The sequence below is a fragment of the Xyrauchen texanus genome, chromosome 32 (assembly GCF_025860055.1).
Source record: "Xyrauchen texanus isolate HMW12.3.18 chromosome 32, RBS_HiC_50CHRs, whole genome shotgun sequence".
NCBI classification, from domain to species: Eukaryota; Metazoa; Chordata; class Actinopteri; order Cypriniformes; family Catostomidae; genus Xyrauchen; species Xyrauchen texanus.
The window spans coordinates 11,699,812-11,723,001 of NC_068307.1; the positions used below are offsets into that span (position 1 = coordinate 11,699,812).

Consider the following 23,190-nt stretch of genomic DNA (forward strand, 5'->3'; position numbering starts at 1 on the left):
ATTGAAGAGACTAATAAAGAGAACAAGAGATTTCTACTTATAAAAGATGGCATAAAGCAAAGGCAGCAGTTTAGCTTTCTATTAGACACTCCAAACACTCACATACCAGAGCTTCATATGTCTAAAGTATCTCATAGTAAGAATACTGATCCTGGGGCAGCTTTCACACTCCATTTAATTACAAGGAAATGAAATTCACAACTGAACCAAGATCAGGATTCTTACTTGAATTTTACACATATGACACAAGCAGCCATATTCACAAACATTTCAGAATGGATGCACTGTTTTTAGATCAGTTTTCCTGAGTTCGCAAGAATACATATCAGGAAACCTGATCCCAGACCAGCACTCCTAGTCTGAGTATTCAGCCACACAATGCAAACAGACCTCTCCAAGAACACACTTAACAAACTGGTCTACAGAAAGCACAAAGGATTATAACCAACACGATGGCCCTGGCCATCCCTTAAGACAGTGTTCTCTATTGTGTCCCTGCCTGTTTTTTATTCAGTCCTTCTTTCTTTTGCTCAGTGTTTTCCTCATTCTTGCCTTTTCTTTAAGCCTTGATCACAATAAGCCTGAGGTTTGGAGGGCTTCTTTCTATTTGGATAGCCATAGAAGGAGATTTACTCCGGAAATAGGGCAGTTGCCTTTGTAACACCCTCCAAACCAACTATCAGCTAAAATGAACACAATGATGTTCTTCACACTCTTTCTGTTTTAGAATATCCAATTTGTTATCATTCTACTCTACTCTACTCTTAAACTGCCAGCCATTCTAAATAAATAAAACCTTTTTTATAACATGGATAGATCTTTTGATCATTGATGTCTTTTATCATATCGATGTTGTAGCAATTTTATAAAAGCAATAAGCTACTCAAGTCTTATCGTGCCCAATTACACCCCTTATTGGTGGTAAAATCACTGTAATGCACAGCCTTTCGTGACTTATTGCATTTATAAAAAAGTCTTACTATATATTTATACCTTAAAGGAATATTCCTTGTTATATACAAGTTGAGCTTTATCAACAGCATTTGTGGCATAATTTTTATTACCACAAAAACAATTTAACATACAATGGAAGTGAATGGGGCCAATTTTTTGTAGGGTTTAAAGGTGGAAACCTGAATCTTAAAATTTGTATAAAAGTACTTGCATTAATTCTTCTGTTAAATCGTGTTATTTATTAGAGCTGTAAAATGGTTTAAATCTTAATATTTACTGTCGATTTAGGGTCATATAATTTATTGACATTACATCGTCATGGCAATAAAGTTGTAAAACTGGCTATAACTTTACACAGAAAATGTAAGCGATTTTATCACACAAAATCACGTTAGCATGCCTGTTGTTTATGTCTTGTGGTGATGCTTTTGAAATTGTGAGTATTTTAACATTTACAGATTGGCGTCATTCACTTCCACTGTAAGTGCTTCAAAGAAATCCAGATTTTTGCTTTTTTTTTTTTTTTTAAGAAAAGTAGGGGTAAGTCAAAATAATGTTTTTGTGGTAATAAATATTATGCCACAAGTGCTGTCAATTGATCCTAACTTGCAATGAACCCGAAATATTCCTTTAACACCTCTTTGTCTACTTGTAAATTCTCAGTTTCTATCTTTGATTGCATGTCTGTTTTAGGTAGCTTCAGGTACTGCTTTAGCTCAGATCTGCATGTCCCTTTGTGAGAGAACACATCTTAAGATAATCCTATAGAATTCTGCATGTCACTAAAGACGAGCCGAGCAAAGGGAAAATTACAGCCAGAGCATTCAGAAAGATGCATAGCACTGCAAAGAGAAAAGGGTTAAGCCAGAAAAGAAAATGTAAGAGAGAGTCAGAAAAAGAGAGAGAGAGAAAAAAGAGAAACAGGTAGAAACAAAGAAAGTAGTAAGGAGAGAAATAATCTAGGTCTCAAAATGTGACTTATCCCTCCTAGCTGGCTGTTATATATGTCACATTTTGAAGGGCCTCCCCCTTCACAGAGGGAGAAGAGTGACATTACTTACATCAAATAACCTTTCTATATACATCTCCTCATTGACCTTATCCCGCAACATATCCTGAGAGTGGCGAACGAATGTCACATAGCTGTCTGCAACATCCATCCCAGGTTTCTGCAAATGATAGAGAGAAAGAGAAGCTTACTGCATATTAATAATGCATACAGTATGTTCACAAACAATTTCAACTAAAATAATATATTGACATATAATCACACGTGGTAATGAAGTACAGTATTTGCAGCTGTATGAAGCTTTGTAGTACTTTAACTATGAAGGCATTTCAACGCCATTAATTCGCGCGCGTTATTGACGCTCGCACGCGCGATAGATTAAAATCACGCGAGGAAACAGGAAGAACTCGCGCGCGCGTTTTAAACCCTCAAGCGCATTATTGACACTTGCGCGCAGTAGTTCATTGCAGCACGAGGAAACTGGAAGATCCCGCGCGCGCATGACATCTCCTGTTCGCAATACAAGATTTCGAACGCGAGGACATGCCTGACAGCACGCGCAAGACAATTCCCCAAAATGTCCAGCTCTATCTAATCTCATCTGCTGCTTTTGCACGCTCAAACAGTGACTCACATGAAGCGGGACCGTTGGTGAAGCCATATCTAAAAGGTGAAGTTGAGCTTGTTATGAATCCATTCATAACAGTCATCCAATCACAACAGACTTCCGGAAATGGGCAACATATCTGGCGTTAATTTAGAAGGCAGTACATTTATTGTCAGTCAGTTTGCTGATGACACTACTCTTTTTTTTTTTTTTTTTAATGAAGAGCAAATACCCCTAGCACTTCAGTTTATTAAGATTTTCTCAAAAACTTAATTTCTCAAAATGTGAGTTATTGATAGAACATCGTAGGCCTATAATATCCCAGTTAAAAACGACATTAAATATTTAGGTATCTGATATCTAAGTCGGTGGATAATTTAGAAAATTTGCATTTTTATAAAAATTTAGAGAAATGTGAATTAATTATGAATACTTGGATGCAGAGAGACATAACGATATTTGGAAGAATTATATTGACGAAAGTGGCGAGTCTTTCTAGATTCATTTATCCGTCTTTCTCACTACCAGATTCTGCTAAAAGGACAAAATAAATAAATTAAATTTTGATTTTATATGGAAAAGGAAACGTCATTATATAGGCTACGTAAAAGTAACATGATTAAATATTATGAAGACGTAGTTCTTAAGACGATTGACTTTGACATTTTGAATTTGGCTTGCAAGCTTAATTTTTTTTAATAATGAGTCCTCATTCTGGTTTGAGATTCCTTCAGCTGTATTTAAAAAATGTGGTGGCATAAGTTTTCTGTTACAGTGTGACTTTGACATTTCTAAACTCCCTGTAAAACCATCTGCTTTTCACCAACAATTACTATTATATTGTACTTGTTTTTATATAGGCTACTATTAAAAGGTTAAGTAACCAATGGTATTTTAGTTTACAATTAAAAGAGTAAAGCTAACCCCACGACTGACAAAAATAAAAGTGTTTGAGCGAGCAAAAGCAGCAGATGTGGTTAGATAGAGCGGGAGACTTTGGGGAATTGTCTTGCGCGTGCTGTCAGACATGTCCTCGCGTGCGAGATCCTGTATTGCGCGCGCAGGAGATGTCATGCGCGCACGGGATCTTCTCGTTTCCTCGTGCGGCAATTAATTACTCTGCGCAAGTGTCAATAATGCGCGCGAGGGCTTCCTTTTTCCTCGCGTGGTTTTAAACTATCGCGTGTGCGAGCGTCAATAACGCGCGTGGATTAATGGCGTTGAAATTCCTTCATATTTAACAAATTACGTTTCACCCATCATATGTTAAATCAGATAAAAAAGTGTTTTCTTTCTCATTTTCTTAGATCTCTGAGAGTCAAAACTTGATGTGTGTAAAATGAGCTGTCATTTTCAGAGTCTGGGCAGGGGAACAATGCTATTTGATTAGGATTATTATATTCAAACTAAATAGCAAATGAAACATCAACCCATAACAAATCATATGGGGGTGTTTTTCCCCCCTGCTCAGCCCCAGAGGAGATTTAAACACAATTCTTTCTCAGCCGGCATCTGAAGGTCATCAGAATTGGTAATTGTCAGATAGGCTGTAAACTGAACTTACTTCACACATCTCTGAGTTCTTTCAGAGGGTGCAAATGAGCAAGTTTTGCAGAGGCAATTTTATTTTGTGAATTATGACAACTACAATTGAAACACAAGATTCTGTGACCCTCAGACCAAGAGAGAGAGAGAGAGAGAGAGAGAGAGAGAGAGAGAGAGAGAGAGAGAGAGAAGGTTTCCAGCATTCATTGACAGGGTTTTAATTTAAAAAGTCTCACATTTAGACCAAATTTGTTGGCAGTTAAAGTAAATTAGTGATGTGAAGCTGAATGCAGGATGCAACGAGTTGGACCCCACGGCATCCTCGCAACGTGCTTTTGTTGCACAACACACACATCACACTGTCTGGTGTGGAGGAGAGATCTCCAAAGCGCCGACTACCCATCCAACTTTCTCCAACTTACATATGAATGGCCATTTGGGACTAAGAGATGACTATCTGCACAGCAGGCCATAGCAATTACTAGCCTTATCTTTAAACTATAACAATGCATATGAAAGTAAAGAGTAACATTATGTTTAATCTATCTTCAAAACTTAGTTTTGTATGGCTACATAAACAAACAAAGATAAAAACTGTGTAAACTGACAAAACTAAAATAAAAATGTAATTTTAAGAAAAAAAATAAATAAGGTTAATGCCACTTACAGGTACGTCCACATATTTTGAAGCAGCTTTTACCTACAAATAAAAGGGACATTTGAAGCAAGAATACAAGTTTAACATGTCATAATACAATCAAAATAATCATTTAAATGTAAATATTGCCTATACAATACTGCAAAGTGTTAAATAACAAATAAACAATATTTCGGTAACACTTTCTATGTTTTTCCCATATTTATAAAGTGTTGTAAAGGCATTATAATGCATTAGTAATGCTAAATGGTCTTATTTATATAGTGCCTTTTTAACCTTACCAATCGCGTTGGTTACCAAAGGGCTTTACATTGTGTCCCATTCACACTCATACACCACTGAAAGCAGAGCTGCTATGCAAGGCGCTAGCCTGCCATTGGGAGCAACTTGGGGTTCAGTGTCTTGTCCAAGGACACTTCGGCATGTGGAGTCATGTGGGCCGGGAATCGACAACCCTACGATTAGTGGCCGACCCTTTCTACCACCTGAGCCCCTGTCTCATAATACACCTAATATGCATTATAACACAAGCTACATCCAATTTTATCTGCAGAAGTTATAATGTACTTTACTGTATATATTTGTAATATACAGTATATATAATAGGTATGCTTTGTAAAGTAAATTGGCAAAAGAAAAAGTCTTCTTATAAACATCCATAAGAGGTTTTAAGTGGTTATAAGACATGTTTGAAGTTATATACATTAAATACAAAATAACACACATTCAATGTAAAATTGAGATAATAAGAAAAACACTTTTAAAGCTACAAAGTTAAGGTATATAAGAAACTCACTGCTTCAAGAAACAATATGTTTGTTGATCACACATGTAGCCAATCTTGTTGGGTGTAAACACACCCAAGAATTCAATTTAAATACATTTTAATATTTGTGCATCTTATTTGGAGACCTATTTTATAAATAACTTCCACTGTATAAGTTTGACTTGTAGTGTTGTGTATGTTACACATTTATGATATGGCTGTAAATAAGATATTGCTTTTTTAACTTTACTTAAAGCAGGCAAAGACCACTTATAATATGATCACGTCATAAAGTCTTTTGACTGTTTACATTATACAGCACTTACACTAACTTTATTATATTCTGATGCATGTTGCTTGTGTTATAATGCATTATACTCTAAAGTGTAACTATGAATAGAGGAAGACTTATAATGTATTATAACTGTAGTTATAATTGTTTATGAGAAGTTATAACCTACAAGGTGTATTATTAATGCAGAATAATGAATTTATAATGCCTTTTCAAAGCATTGTAAATATATGCTTCATAGAAAGTCTTACCAATATTTCTTTAGAAATAATTTATTTACGAAGGAGAAAAATACCTTGTTTGGTTTTTGGTAGAAATAGTGCATTTTGGAGTTCTCAAGATAAAAGTTTATTTGTGTGTGTGTTGTAAACACATGATTTGTTCTTACTGTAAATGACAGAAAGGAGGAAAACAGTGTGCCCTCATCGTAACGTGACAGCTTAGCCAGAACGCTCTCGAGGATTACAACAAACTGAAAACACAGAAAAAAAAAAAATCATATTAATTTAATAATGAGAACATAATGCTCCTTAAAATGGAAAAATTTCAAATGCTTGTGAAAGTAGCAGAACTGATCAAACAGCAAAACAACTATTGTTATTAAGATTTTGTTATTAAGACATTTTAATTTCAACTGAATAGAGATTTAATACACAAATATACATTAAGAACAGTATTACTTTTATTAAACTCTTTTTAAAGAGGCAATTGTATGAGGATATAAAAACACATATTACTAATATTCTTTTCCTCACAATGCTACCTTTGCCACAAGTAAAGTAATCATTTCTTTCACCATCTCCTCTATGAGATCGTCAATTTGCGAGTGGTACTGTCTCTGGAAAAGAAAAAATATATATTATCAGTAATCATTGTTGCAAGGTTGCTTTTTGTGTTGCTATGAGCTGTTTGGGGGTTTTATGTGGGATAATCTGTGCAAACTGAATCCCTTTGTCTCTTTATTCGGCTCATAAAGGACGTCTGGGTAATTAATTCTGTTCTGATCATTGCCTGTCTCAAGATGCTACGGATATGAGATGTCTCACTTCTAGCAGCTATCACATATGGTAATATAATCAAAACAATTTAAGTGTCAGAGGAATGGGGAAAACTGCTAGGATTGTTAATTATACCTTTGGGATATAAAGGTGAGAATTCAATTGAATTGTTAGCCATACTTACCCATTCTCTAATAAACTTTCACAAGATTGAGAAAAGGGTTGAAAAGAAAGATACAGCAGACAAGGTGACAGTGACAATTAGAGAGTAACAGAGAGAACAAAAAAGAAAACGTCTCATTCCAGCACAGAGTCAAATTAAATAAAAATTCAGAAACAATGGAAAATTGCCATGATGGTGTATAATTTTATAGCATTTAGTGCATGTAAATGGTCTATTTGCAATAATACAAAATGTGTGTATACAACCAAAAATATACTTTCAATTCATATATACCTACTGCATATATTATAGACTGGCGCATATGATGAATTCCTGCATTTCCAAAGAGACCAATCCAAGAATAATGGATTTTCCCAATATAATTGGTACTGAAAAATGACATACTGTATGTAGCACACTGTGTTTTACTGGAAATGGTGTATATTTGCAATGATGAGAAAAGAGAAGCAGAGAGTGAGAAAATGAGAAATGTAAGGAAAATTTAAATGGTTTGAGTTCTCTACCTCTTGGCTGAGCTCCATGGCACATAGTTTGGCAGACTGAACCTTTGCGTCCACCATGACATTGAACATGGTGCATAAAGACTGCTGGACACGGAAATCTGTGGTACGTGGACTCTTCTGCAATTTCAACTCAAAGGCTGCTCTGGTTCTGAAAAAAAAATCGGGGAGCAAAAATATATTAGTACAAAGTTAAACTTTGGATTTCAAAGTAAATTCAATCATATCATACTTAGTTTTGCAGTAACATCTAAGAACACACAGTATGTTACATGTTGTGGCCACCAATCGAGGACCTTTAAACAGTAGCTAGTGTTAATGGAAAAAAGATTAACTCAACTAAAACAAGAGGGTACGTATATGCACAAATATTACTATACATGTTGGCTACTAACTGTCATTAATTGCAACAGTTTCTTAAAGCACTTCAAATCAAGTCTTCTTGCAGCAAACCTCTTCATTCACACCAAGTACAGACAAAGAACTCACCATGCCTTTAGATGAACTGGAGGAATGCTGCTAAGAAGATACAAGATGCTTGACAACACTTTAAGTAGAGGGATTACAAGATGTGGAAAAGGGCATTGAAAATCAGCCCTTTTTATGTAATTCCAAAGGAAAGGCCAACAGGTTTGTCAAATATGGTTTTACTGCTTGCATTTATCCTCTGTAACTAGGAAGGAACAATGCAGGTGGATTTGCTGTTTTATAAAGAGCTCTTAGAAGAAATAACTTAGAAGAAAGCTGATGAGTGTTTATGGTGGCTGTAAAAATACCTAATGAAGAATCAACTCAACTAAATGTAGTCCTGTTTGCATTCTAGATGCTTTTTTCTCCCGCAAGGAAAGGTATTCATATAACCTTTTTAGAAGTTTCTTAAAGGAAAGTTCACCCAAAAATGAAAATTCTGTCATTATATACTCACCCTCATGCAATCTCAATATCGTGAAGATTTTTTGAAGAATATCTCAGCAAATATCTGTTGGTCCCATACAATGCAAGTGAATTGGTACCAAAACTTTGAAGCTTGAAAAGTACATAAAGGTAGCTGTGGCAGGGCGGAGGGCGGGGCCGGGTTGTGATTCTACACATCCGGTCCCTTATCAGGCTAATCAAGCCTCCGAGTGGAATAAAGGCCAACAGCGGAGGATTGTGTGGGAGAGAGAGAGATCGTTTACGGACATGTCCGTCATGCGTGTGTTGTTGTCTTTTGTTTCAGTTTACCAATTAAACTATTATTTATATTATCAAGCCGGTTCTCGCCTCCTCCTTCCCATTGAACTTCGTTACAGTAGTATAAAAATTACCCATAAGTCTCCAGTAGTTAAATCCATGTCTTCTGTAACAATTTGATAAGTGTGGGTGAGAAATAGATCAATATATAAGTCTTTTTTTACAATAAATCTCCACTTTCACGTTCTTCTTTTGTTTTTGGCAATTCACATTCTTTGTGCATACTGCCACCTATTGGGCAGAGAGGATAATTTATAGTAAAAAAATAAATAAATTAAATATTGATCTGTTTCTCACCCACACCTATCACATCACTTCTAAAGATATAGATTTAACCACTGGAGTCTTATGGATTCATTTTATGCAGATGTTTTTATGTGCTTTGGAGCTTAAAAATGTTGGTACCAATTCACTTGCTGATGGTTTGAGGGTGAGTAAATGATGAGAGAATTTTCATTTTGGTATGGACTATCCCAACAAGCAGACAAGGTATCCACTGGCACAACACTACACTGGAGGCTTAATTTTTTTTTGTAAACAGGTTTGGACACCTGAAACACTTGGAGCTGTTTGGTCGAAATGACCACAAGTCTTACCTTTTTACACATGACTCGATCATGTCACTGGACATGAGTTTGAGTCGGGTCTCTAGGTGTTTTGCAAATTCTTCTTCTGGCCAGTGCAGGTCTCTGATGAACGTTTGCAGGGCATCCAACTTCCAAAACAAATCTTCTGACGTCCCTGAACCATTACTGCCAAGACCAGGACAGGTGCAGAGGAGACAGTAAGAGGGATATGCTGTTAGTTATTTTAGTTAAAGTCATGGACCAAAGAATTAGGAGGGACAGCTCAAGAACAGGTCAAGGTTTAGGAAGGTCAAGGGGTGGGAAGGGCGTCAAAGGAGAAAAAACACTTTCAACTCCACACTGCAGGATGATTTGACATTTGATTTTGTAATGTTTACCACTTCTCCATAGTTACTCAGTTATAACAGAAAAGATGCCCTTGAGGCTTCAAACCAACCTTATTGACGATCGCTCCATAGTAAAAATAAGTGGTTAGCCCTTACACAACTGATAACCAATCAGGCTTTGCCTGGTTCTTTCAGTACAGGAAAGGCAAACACAAGCACACTGAGATCAAAGGGGATTCACAGATGGTGAAAAATAATTGAACTTATCAATTACATTGATAAGCAAAGCATCCTCAAACAGCCAGTAGGCCAAGGCATCTTCAGTGGAAACAGCTTTAAGAATGTCAGAAGCATTGAGGGGAGCTTCAGTCTGGGTACACATTTGGTCAGAAGACTCTAAGAGCACTTTCACACATGGTTCATTTAAAGGTTTTCCAAATCACTGCAGATTTATTTGTACTTAAGTTTTAGTCAGCTGTTATGAAAAGTCCTCTAGACTGGAATAAATGTTCAAACTCAGTTCTACTAAACAGGGTCATCTAATAATGATGTCAATTGTAAATAAAAAAATAGAAGTAAATCTTAAATGACTGAAACTAGTTGAATGTTTCAGGCAGTTGGATATTTGCAATATGGATCCAATTAAGAATAAAATTAAAATACAACTTCATTGAAGGTTTCTCACACAATATTTTAACAGTCGCCAGTCACCAAATTCCTTTTAGAGTCCTGCCATTTGGTTTCAACTGAAAGGAGATGCCTGTTGCACTGAAGCTTGTGTCTCACTTCAGTGCATTTTCTGTCACAGCATAGATTAGGGAAAAGGGAAAGGACCAAGAGTGGGGTCGGGGTGATCTTTCTCTATATTCCCAACTTCTGCATCCTGTATCCCTAGACAGGGTACAGGAAGATTGCTGCTACCCAAGGGCATTTATACCCAGCAACATTCTACATTCAACACCTATATCCTATTTTATACCAAAAAGGGAAAGGAAGAAGATGTTGGAGAGATACAAGACTTGTAAGCACCATGATTAAAAGTAGGTTACATTTTAAGACTGATTCATGACCAGATGCCAATGGTGAGCATTTAATCATTTGACCATGGTGTTTATAATCCTGTTGCTTAAAGGTGAAGTGTATAATTTCTGTACCACCAGCAGCACCAAACAGAACTGCAATCTGTTTGTTTGAGTGACCCGACTAGGCCGAACGTTGTTTTGAAAACAGTTATTATTATTGCTATTCTCTTTGGTGCCGCTAGTGGCATAAAAATGACACACTTCACTTTAAATGCTTAGCTATCAAACCCTGCCTGATCTCATGCCAAATTTTTTCAAAACAATATTACCTTGTTCATTACATGTATTGTGGCAGTTACGAGGTGAAATACACACTGTGTGGCGCCTAAAGCAAGTTCAATTTTCTCCAGCTGATGAGGTTTTGAAGGTTCATATTGTATCGAATTTTAAATCAACAAAATCTACCGCCCTACCCTAAACCTTAAAACTAAATCTACCTAATAGTGCTGAGTAGGGGTGTGGAGCGATGCCATTATCTGTATTTGTATCTGTATCGGTTCATATGACAAAATTATCTGTATCTGTCTTAAACCAAATGTGGGTGGAGCTTAAACTGGAAGAGTGTCAAAACAAAATGAAATGCCAATTTTTAAATATCACTCTTATTTATAGTTTCTGTCAATAAATAATTATTAATTATATGTTAATAAATAATATGCCTTGTATATGCCTTTTCATAATGATAGCCTAATAATAATAATAATAATAATAATAATAATAATAATAATCATCATTATTATTATTATTATACAACTATTGTTTAAAAAATATAAAATTTTTCTTATCAGATGAAGATGCATTTGTTGGCTACATTAACTGTGGAATATGTTGTTAACTGTGGTTTCTCCTGGTATTTCTGATATTAATATCTGCATGAAACTGAATTTTCGTTTGTCTGTGCATGTATAACAACGTTATTCTGAAGGCAGGAGGTGTCAAGCAAAATGTGAAATGTCAAGCACACATTTTGCAGTGAATAATAAATATAAATTCAAACATTAAAGGAAATTAAAATAATATCAATATAGCCAACAAACATTTGAAAGCTCCATACATCTATCAGGAATTTTTATAAGACACCATTATTTAGTTAAATAATATTAATAATAATTGTAAAATAATTTCTTTGTTTTACATAAGGAGGAATATTCCTAATAAATGAATACTCTATGGAAAATCTGAACTTTTTTTCAGAATAAAGTCTAAACCAGTCAATAACCTTAATTGCTGATATGGATATAAATGTGGTCAACTTTAAGAGACAGATAGACGAGCCCCGAAGTTAAACTACTTCAGGTCAGGAATTTAACATTGCAATCAGGGTTAGACTATAAATGAATACATGCCAATTATGTGAATCGTGTGATACATTAACATAGACATTTCAAGTAGAACGTGTATATGATCGTATCTTAGATAATGTTACACTTGACAAAATCCAGATGCACACAATTAAGAGAGCCTGCAAATGGAGTTGAGACCGCGGCATTCGATCTGAAATCACAACGTGCGCATTTTCATTCAGAAGGTTTACACTTTAGAAATATTGGCTGCACAGATTCATAAATTATTTGTAATTTTGTATATGTTATTTAAAATGTCACTTTATTCGTGTGCCTCTTGGATAATCAGTCATACAAATATTTGTTATGTTATTTGGACGAATCCGTTTTTAAGTCATAATTGGTGCATTTCCAAATAAGGTATTCGGCTTCGGGCACATCCCTACTGCTGAGGCAACCACATCATTTTGTGGTGCTTCTATGAGACTTTCGTCTCACGTGTCAACTCGCATGCTCTCCATGACTGGTATCCTTTTGCATTGCAAGTGCAACACTCTGTCAGTTGAGCTATATCAAAATTTGGTCTCACTTGAACAAGCTTGTAAATGTAGATGGTTATGTACTGCAAACGTCTATCGCCTTACAAGTCATAAAACAAAAATTACGTGTTTATAAACTGATAATCTGCCGTTTTACTTCAGATTTATGTGAAAGGGAATAAAAGACATTTTTGTTATAGTGCCTCTAGTGTTTATTTCACCAGGTAACTGCTTCGATACGTACAACAGGCCACAAAAATCCTTTTGCGAAAAGTTAGGTGTAGTATCGTAATTCCATGAGACCAGGTTGATCAAATCCCAAACATGTTTCTATAGCATGGTATTTGTATCATCCAACCCTTCAACATGCTTAGGGGTAAAGATTCTCTATGGGTTTTTTCCATGCTGTGGCCTTAGCAATGACATAACTGAAATTGAAAAATTATAGGTCTAAGGTCTTTTTAAATAGCTAGTACACCCAAAACTGAAAGATCTGTCAACATTACTGTAATGTTATTCCAAACCCGGATAACTTTCTTTCTTCCATGGAATGCAAATGGAGGTGTAGAGGCAGTATGTTAGGGACTGTTCCAGTTACCATTCACATTCGTTGTATGGACATTCTACCCAACATTTAATTTTGTGTTCCATGGAAGAAAGTTATACATATGGGGTTGTGCTTAATTTGTGGGTTAACTATCCCTTTAAGATACACATTTTGTTTTTGTGTGTAGTGATTTGGCTTCAGCTAGTTTTGTCAAGCTTTGGTGTTTACCTGCCATTACACCTTAGACATGGAATGTTTACATGAAGTGTCATTCAGGATGTATAAGTGTGTATGTGTGCGCAAGTTGTTTTGTTTTTTTCACAAGTTATTTCACTCTTATTTGGATAATGGCAATATCCTCAGGTTTAGAGAATCTGTTTTTAATTATTATATCTAAATATATAATAAAATTCCCTTGGCTCACCTCTGTCAACTCCTTAACAATAAAAGCTGAATTCATATGCAATTAGTAAGAAGAAAACTTCTACACGTGTTAGAAAATTGTGGATTCTATTTGTATAGTTTTGAGAAAAAGTTTTTGAACCCCTTGGAATTACATGGATTTATGTACAAAATGCTGCTTAATCTACATATTTAACTTACAGCAACAGATATAATATTTTACATTGCCATATCTCTATTGACCAAAATAAAATAAACTGGATAAATCCTGTGAACCTTAAGGATATTGGGCTCTTGCAAAGTCTCAGTTTATCTATGACAGAATGTCAAGGCATCTGTTTGTCTTTGTTATCCCCTGATGTGCATTGTTACACATGTACATGTTCCAAAACATAGTAAATAAACAACAGATTAGGTTAAACAGGGGAGAGAAGAAAAAACTGTTTGCTCAACAGAAATATATGGCATTTCACAATGTTGTGTGATGATTTAAATGGGACATATTTATTCATGGTACGATTTATACATGATTTGAATTAATATTACATCAGATTTTAGAAATGTAAATGTATGCTGAAATCCTAGCAAATCCAAAGCATTTGAAAACTTAGATAGTGATGAATAATTTTGTTGAAACGATTATTTTTAATAATTCAATCGAACCAATTCTCCAAGCTTTGGCAGGTCGCCAAAATGTATGGAATGATTTTGTTTTGGAGTAAAACTGTAAAATGGGAACAATTTTGCTAGCAAAATGGAAAAAATGGCAAAATGGAAACAATTAAATACATTTGACACAATATATTATTGACACAATATAATAGTGAAAATGCTGTGATTATTACTGTGACAAAAATAAGATTTAGACTTCTGGGAACCATTTAGTGATAGCTCGATTTGAAATAAAAAAGGTTAACCGGTTTAATGAAACAAACTGTTTTAAAGAACCGATTCGCTAAAATGAATCAGACTTCCCAACACTAACTTAGAGGCATCGTTTTAAGATAAAATAATAATAATAATTAAAGCAAAAGGTTTTTCTCAGTTATGTTGTTTGAATTAAATCTGTATGCTCTTGATTGGGAGTAATTCCTTATTGAATTTAATATGTACTAATCCTGATATGTTCATGCTAAGGCCACACATGCATGTATTAGAATCCAGTACAGACTCAGTACACACTCTGTTTCTGATAAACCCGGCATCCAGTTGGGGGTGGAAAAGCTAGGCATTTGCATTGCCAGCAGATTAACTGACACTGGTAGATTTGGTACTTTAGGCATTTGTAGATTCACGTTTGGTAGGTTGACACTGGGAAGATTACTTGTTAAACTCCTGTGGAAAGAGAATAAACACAGAAAAAAAAGGCTGATATGATGCAGATACACAGATGAATTTGGGGTGATGAAGAAAAAACAGGATTTAGAGTGCAAGATGAGGAATTAATTCAGAGATAGGAAAAAGATGTGATTGTAGAGGTGCAAATGTGCAAATGAGAGGGGAATTGTGAATCATATCATCACCAATTTGGATCTGATTTTAAGAGAAAATACACACAAAGCATTTTTGCTAAAGTGCATGTTGATGGCATTAGTTATACATTCTTACAGTCAAACCTTTGCACAATCAACATTCAAAAGACATAATAATAAAAAAAATAAAAAATATCTTACTTGACAGGTTCCCAAGACTCTCGTTCAAATCCTCTGTGTATAGACTGAGCTATAGAGGACTCCATTAGATCCACATACCTCACCACCAGAGGGGCGAACAAGTCTTGCAGGTGCTTATGGAACTTCCCATTACACAAATTATCTGAGAAAGTAGGAAAGAGAGAGAGAATAGTGAATGAATGCTGAAATACAATAATAGAAGTAAATGCACAACGAATCTGAAAGAATGATGATGGAATTGTGTGTTGTGTTTTGGTGACTAGTGATAAGAGACACTCATCCCTCTCTCACTCTCTCTCTCTCCCTTACTGTACTCAAGGTCTATCATACACAGTAGGTGCTATGTTTGTTTGCTTCCCCGATCGCTCTGTTCCAATTAGCCACTTGAGCGGCGGAGGTTGTACACTTTGTTGTGTTTGTCCGCAAGTGAATGGCCAGGGCAGTGGGGTCTCCAGTTTTCTCTGTTTTAGACATCATTAGCAGCATGAATGGCATCTGTTTTAGCGCCTGTCTGGTGTTAAGGCTATTTCATGCCTAGCCCAGTGCTACAGGCAAAGGACGATAGTGACCTTCCATGTTGAATGTCCTATTCCACAGATCTAGTGCACGCTGTAGGCTGTGGGTTGTTGGTGTTTGCTTGTGTTTGTGGGAGTATGCTGGTGTGAGAGGACCAGAGGGTGTTGTTATGTGTGTCTGTATCTAGTGTTAGAGCAGTTGATTTACATTAGTGTGTGTATTTTGTGTTGAGAAGAGCTCTCTAATAAAAAGTTTGGCTTGGTCTTTTTCTGCTGGAATACTGCATAAAATACCCTCTATAAATTACAATCTTAGCAGTTTCTGTTTCAAGAGAATGAACCTATTAGGAATCATTTGAAACTGTTAATTTAAGCAGTTATTACATAAATAATATGACAGTATCTCGTATACAAGTATGCAAATAGGATTGTTTTCCAAATGGAAGGTTACATGTTTTAAATAGCAATGTAAGTATGATAGTCCGAGCCTCGCCTCAAGGTCACTGGACTGTAAGGGCAGCGTAGTTCTAGCGGGAAGACTAGCAGCTGTTCATCATCACACCATTAGCTGGGTAATTCCTAGCCAATCGCATGTAAGCCATTGCTTTATAAGTCTGCTCACAATCTATCACATTGCTGTTTCAGTGTGCTAACACGGCAAAAAACTTCCAGTGAGCAGCAGTTCTGTGGACAGAAATGCCTTGTTGATGAGAGAGATCAACAGAGAATGGCCAGACTGGTTCGAACAAACAAAGTCTATGATAACACAGATAACCGCTCTGTACAATTGTGGTGAGAAGAATAGCATCTCAGCAGGTGATTTTAATGATGTGGCTGATCGGTGTGTGTGTGTGTATGTATGTATGTATATATATATATATATATACATACATACATACATACATACATACATACATACATACATACATACATACATACATACATACATACATACATACATACATACATACATACATATATATATATATATATTCTGCTGGGAGAGCAAAAACTAGAAAAAGCACATGAGGGAGTGAGAGAGAAATGGGAACACTTGAAAAGATATATGCAGTAGAAAAGCAGTAGGATAGTAAGATCCTAAAAAAAGTAAGATCCTTGTCCACATGTGCACTTTCAAACTGTAGTCTAGCTTTTTAATGAAGGTTTTGGAGCGTTGGCTTCTTCCTTGCTGAGCAGCCTATAGATATAGGGCTCGATTTACTGTGGATATAGATACTCGTCTACCTGTATCCTCCAGCATCTTCACAAAGTCCTTTGCTGTTGTTCTGGGATTGATTTTCACTTTTCGCACCAAACTACATTCATCTCTAGGAGACTAGAGGTGGAAAAAGAGGGGCGGCTGTGGCTCAGTTGGTAGAGCTGGATGGCCACTAATCGCGGGATTGGTGGTTCGAATAACTTGTCCTTGGGCAAGACACTGAACACCAAGTTGCTCCCAATGGCAGGCTAGTGCCTTGCATGGCAGCTCAGCCGCCATTGGTGTATGAATGGGTGAATGTGTCACAGTGTAAAGCACTTTGAATACCTTTAAAGTTAAAAAGGCGCTATATAAGTGCAGACCATTTACCATTTACTAGGACTAGTATGTGAATGCGTCTCCTTCATGAGTGGTTAGATGGCTGTGTGGTCCCATGGTGTTTTTACTTGCGTACTATTGTTTGTACAGATGAACGTGGTACTTTCAGGCATTTGGAAATTGCTCCCAAGGATGACCCAGACTTGTGGATGTCCAAGTTGTTTCTACGGGGGTGCTTGAGGGTGCTAAGAAACTTTGAGCAAACCAGGGCAAACTCCTGCCCATAGGTCGATTTATCATGAACTTTATTAATATGTTCAGGGTTGCCAGATAATAGATTCAACACACCGATCACAGATTTGTACTTCCACAAATTGGAAATATTTTGCCTAATGTCATACGTATTTTATGCAATCTGGCAACCATGCATTCAAGTGTGCGTGCTTTCTCTCTCCTCTTTGGGAAAAAAAAGAAGCTTGGCACTCAATAGTGCGATATTATGCAGACAATACGTGTCCAATCATGAGGCTGCGTGTGCTGTTTAGTGGCAAGTCAGCGATCGAACATTTTCAGTTATGAACTTTAGTAAAATCCCAGTAGATCTTCGCATCATTCACACAAGGAGGGGACACGTGAGCAAAACCAAGCGAGAGAGGAATAGTTTGTTATTTGTGAAATGCTGAAGTCCCTCACACCTGTATGCGAATGTTACTCTGGCAGTAATCATTTATCAGTGTCATGCAGCCTGTTTTATTCAGTTGTGTGCTGAATGGGATGCCAAACAAACCATTGACAAGACCCATATCATAACCCATGAGCGTGTAAATTTACATTTACATTTACATTTATGCATTTGGCAGACGCTTTTATCCAAAGCGACTTACAGTGCACTTATTACAGGGAAAATCCCCCCAGAGCAACCTGGAGTTAAGGGCCTTGCTCAAGGGCCCAACAGTGGCATTTTGGTGGTACTGGGGCTTGAACCCCCGACCTTCTGGTCAGTAACCCTAAGCCTCAACCACTGAGCCACCACTGCCCCGTGTAAATGGGTTGATAATGTTTTTAGAATAAAACAACTTTATCCATTATGCGGCAAACGTTAAAATAAGCTTTAAGAATCTATCATTTCCAAATATTTTATATTACTATTAAACCAGACTGATTTAGAGTGTTAAATTGAATACTAAAGTACCACTGCATTGAAGTATGATAAAATAATCAATAATTTTATTCAGCCTTTAATCAGTTTTACTAACACAAATAGCAGCAAAACTATGCAGAATGCAATCGCAGAATGGTTCCATTAATCTGTATACACAATTGTGCATCATTCATTGAATGCATGAGTGCACTTCTACTTCTGGGCTTAAAAGATACAAATATGCAGAACTTTTTATCTTCTCTCTTCCATGTTCTACTTAATGGCTGATGTGGCCTCGTACCAAAATAATTGCACACCCCTGCTCAATTGAATATTTAAGACTAATACTGTAAATTGGCAAGCAGATATCTTTGAATCCCAGCAAATACAAAAATTCCTGCATTTTGTGAACTGCTGCAAAAATGCTGCATCAATTTATAAACGTGCATGATTTTGCAAATCAGTATGTCCTATTCTACAGGTGCAGCATTTTGCCGTCATTTTCAGTGACAGATCATGTGGAAAAAAATGAAGCAATAAATAAATCGCACCAAACTGCATTAAGCTCTAAGAGACAGAATGCGTCTCCTTTCTGAGTGGTATGAAGGCTGCATGGTCCCATGCTGTTTATTCTTGCATACTATTGTTTGTGCAGATGAATGTGGTACCTTCAGGTGTTTGAAAATTGCTCCCAAGTATGAAGCAGACCAGTGGATGTCCGGAATTCCAGAATTTCCAGTCTTGGCTGATTTCTTTTGATTTTCCAAAGATGTCAAGCAAAGAGTTACTGAGTTTGAAGGTAGGCCTTAAAATACATCCACAGGTACATCTCCAATTCCATACACCTCCTATCAGAAGCTAATTAGCTAATTATCTAAAGGCTTGTCATCATTTTCTGGAATTTTCCAAGCTGCTTGAAGGCACAGTTAACTTAGTGTATGTAAACGTCTGACCCACTGGAATTGTAATATAGTCAATTAAAAGTGAAACAATCTGTCTGTAAACAATTGTAGGAACAATTACATATGTCATGCACAAAGTAGATGTCCTAAACAACTTGCCAAAACTATAGTTTGCTAATATTAAATCTGTGGAGTGTTTAAAAAATTTGATGTAATGACTTCAACCTAAGTTTATGTAAACTTTGGAATTCAACTGTATGTAAGGGATAGTCCACGGCTAGGTGACCTTAAACAATTTTAAATGCATAACGTGGAGGCGAAGAGCCGTGGATTATCCCACGTATACCATGGTCACTTGCCAGAAATTTTAGTTACAGCTGTCATAGCTTTTTCAGAGCAAATTTTGAATGGAAGAAAAAAAAATTATGTCTAATTTTATTGGTTAATTAAGAATAGGTTACCAGACAACAACCTGTCAAGCTGCACAAAGAATGCCACTAGGATAATTAGTCACTGCAGCCCATGACAATGTGGCTTTAGCACCATGGACAGCACCCCATTGACTTCAGTTCATTAGAGACGTGATAAGGTCTTGAGCAAACTGTTTACATTTAATGAGTTGGTTTGAACCCCTACAGGTTATATTATTTGGCCCTTAATTATTCTATATAGTCCCTTAGAGTCCTGCTTTGTTGTAACTTAATTTACATAAATTACTGTAGGCATGTAATATGCTTTCCTTGCAAAATTGCACAACAACAGCATGTGTAGATTGAGGATATGGTCAACAATTTCCAAAGCCATAAGTTTATCATGAGAATGAAGATGCAGTTGATGATTAGCCTATTACAATCAAAAATTACTAATAATAATATTAGTCACAAATAGATTTTTTGTCAACAAATATATTTAGCTCGCTTTAACTTTTATGTTCCGACAAATCATTGAGAATATATTGTTAACACTTTACAATAAGGTTCCATTTGGTAACATTAGTAAATACATTAGTTATCATGCATTAACAATGGATGATGAACAATATATTTTTTACAGCATTTATTAATCTTGTTTAATTATCTTATTAAAATACAATTGTTCATTGTTAGTTCATAATTAATAACTAATGTTAACATATACAACTTTTGATTTTAGAAATGTATTGGTATATGCTGAAATATTTACATTAGCCAAGATTAATACATGCTGTAAAAGTATTGTTCATTGTTAGTTCATGTTAACTAATTTTGTTATCTAATTTTAACAATCACAACCTTATTCTGAAGTTTTTCCAATTTATAATGAAATAAATATGGGCTGAAAAATATATGCACGAAACTCCTTTGCTCAGAAAATCAAGCTGCTTTCCTTTACTATTGCAAATATTTTTAAATCATAATTTACTTTACATTTTTGTTTAATATTTTGCATTAAAATGAATTTACCAGGTAAAATACAACTTAAGATTGAAAAAATTTACTGTAGTAATTGACTCGTAATTTTGACTTCTATTTCAGTTTGTAAAACTGTGTTGCAAAACGTTGACAGCAATGCATTTACATTGAAGGTCTAGGGGGCACAAATGCTATTGGTTATCTTGTATTTAACCTGGAATATACCTAAAATGGCTCAGTACAGAAAAACATATTCTTGTAAAATGCTCACAGTCAGTGCGCATGAAGTCATTGAGCAGCTGAAAGAGTGGGAAGCTGTCCCAGCTGTCTGGGGGTTGGACCTCCAGTGCTGCATCCATGTCCACAGCATAGAGAGACAGAAACGTCTCAGCATGTTCAACCATCAGATCTGACCACCATGCAAATGCCTGCAATGAGAAAGACAAAAAATGGGCAATCAGTTGTGTAATATAAAGATATGCATTAAGGATCAGCTTTCTTGCAATATTTAAGGGCAGTTATCTTAGCTACTTTTTAAAAATCACACTGTGGTCTCCAGAGACTCCTGAACAGCACTGATATTTACACATATGAGACACATTCTGTTGCAGCGAACAGGGGTGAAATTTTATGATTTCATTATTATTGGGTCTGTGGAGTGTCATGAGGTTATTTCATGCCCCATAAATCCATGCATAGGAATTTACGCCCTTGTCCCAGAAATATTCCCAGCAAGCAGCAGTCGCTGTGATTAGCAGAACAATCTCAGTTTGTCAGTATTATTTATCAGCTCAACAACATAATAATTTGATGAGCACTGGTGCAATATCACACCGTCTTCTGTAATGACAATCAAGTGAGATTTCAGCTGCTGATCCAATTGCCCTGCTGTTTTTTTTGCACATTTAGTCCATAAAAACATGTTCAATGAATAGAAAATGTACATCATGGATTTCTCTCCTGAAAGGAATAGTTCACCCCAAGAATAAAATTATGTCATTATTTACTAATGCAGCTTTTGCTATACAACAACAGATAATAATGACCAGTGCGAGTTAAGTTGTTATTTACTTATAATCTTAACCTCTGTCAAAGCTTTAAAAAATGAAAAATTAACATCACTGACACCAAAATAACATTGCTTCCCACATGTGTAGCAACTGAACGCAACATGAGTCACCTTGTTACATTAACTGATGAAGCTTGATGCCAAAGTCCCTATGAATTGTACTTAAAGGCAAGAGCTGCGTATATATTTTTCAAATATTTCTCATTTTATCCTCCATAGAAAAACAGCACAGGGGTTTGGGATGACATTAGGGTGAGTAAATGATGACAAAATGTTTTGAGTAAACTATTCCTTTAAAAAGCATGCTCTTGTCATTGACCAATCAAACAAAACTTCCATACCAGTATGCTTGAGATCAGTACTGCAGTTCGACTTTCTTGCAACACCATCAAAACATACAGAAACTGCATTTATAAAAAGGCTTGAATATTTGTAGCTACAGCTGGTAAGTGAAGCTAGCAGACCATACCAAGCTGGAGGACACAGAACAGAGGAGAGTTTGGAGTTTATTGGGGTTGTGCAAGGGTGAAAATGAGACCAGTCTCATTTTCATTGAGGTTTATGAGGACTGCCTCTACAGGTGAAGCACTTTAATCCTCATGCTTGCGAAAACACAAGCCACTTGCTCAACGCTCCAGAGGGACAGTTAACCAGGGAAATGATGGGGTGTCCAGGCAGAGATGCAGGGTAAAGATTAAGAGGAAGAGGAGGAACTCCCTCCATCCATGGTGCAGGAGTGTTGTGTCATGCACATGGAAGGGGGCTCTAGGGTCTACATACCTCTTTACCCTGTCCAACGTTTCCCAGCCAACAAACAAGTAATGAAAAACAACGAGAGTTACAATGAGATTTTCTTGTACCTATGTCTTGGTATGAGTACGTCATCATCATAAATATTTCAATATTATATTTAAAGATGCAAATTGAAAACCATTATACACATATGAAAACAGTCAAGAGTGAAAAGAAATTTGACAGTGAATCTTGATCAAAAGGATTAAAAGAATAGTAATAAGTGTTTTGCTTAAAACAGTTCAGTACACATGTAATGATTCTGGAATTTAGTTTTCAAACTCTATGTAATTGTTACAGATGCTATAAAAATTCAACACCATCTGCCAGATTGATTGAATTGTATTGTGCATGAATATCTTGTACATGTTTACATTTGAACATGCACATTCTGTGACGTGATTAATGAATGCACTTCATAAAATACCTCAAGCAATCCCATGCATTTTAGGTGTCTGGTTAAGAATGGTTTTGCGTGTGTTAAATGCATTAGTAAAACTGACAGCAGAAGTGTAAATAGTATTTTAATAAACAAAACAATACACAAAACAAAAAGTCTGTTGGAATAACAGTATTGAAATGGAACAGGATGGGACAGGACAGAACTGAACTGAACTGAACTAAACTAAACTAAACTTTAAACCTAAAGTCTGTTGTA

The 23,190-nt window shown here is 36.0% G+C and overlaps 1 protein-coding gene across 2 annotated transcripts in view; it reads right to left on the bottom strand.

The window, feature by feature from the left end:
* The window catches only part of LOC127625621 (calcium-dependent secretion activator 1-like), a 142,355-nt gene that overhangs the window by 19,566 nt on the left and 99,599 nt on the right, over nt 1-23,190 (bottom strand). The window contains exons 20-28 of one of the 2 annotated variants that reach the window (XM_052100906.1): nt 20,943-21,099; nt 15,186-15,327; nt 14,695-14,847; nt 9,343-9,498; nt 7,517-7,664; nt 6,595-6,669; nt 6,220-6,303; nt 4,783-4,815; nt 2,016-2,123 (exon numbers count right to left, since the gene is read on the bottom strand). In XM_052100906.1, coding sequence (XP_051956866.1) covers nt 2,016-2,123; nt 4,783-4,815; nt 6,220-6,303; nt 6,595-6,669; nt 7,517-7,664; nt 9,343-9,498; nt 14,695-14,847; nt 15,186-15,327; nt 20,943-21,099 — 1,056 coding nt within the window. The remainder of the gene's footprint in view (nt 1-2,015; nt 2,124-4,782; nt 4,816-6,219; nt 6,304-6,594; nt 6,670-7,516; nt 7,665-9,342; nt 9,499-14,694; nt 14,848-15,185; nt 15,328-20,942; nt 21,100-23,190) is intronic. The other variant, XM_052100907.1, reaches the window with a different exon arrangement.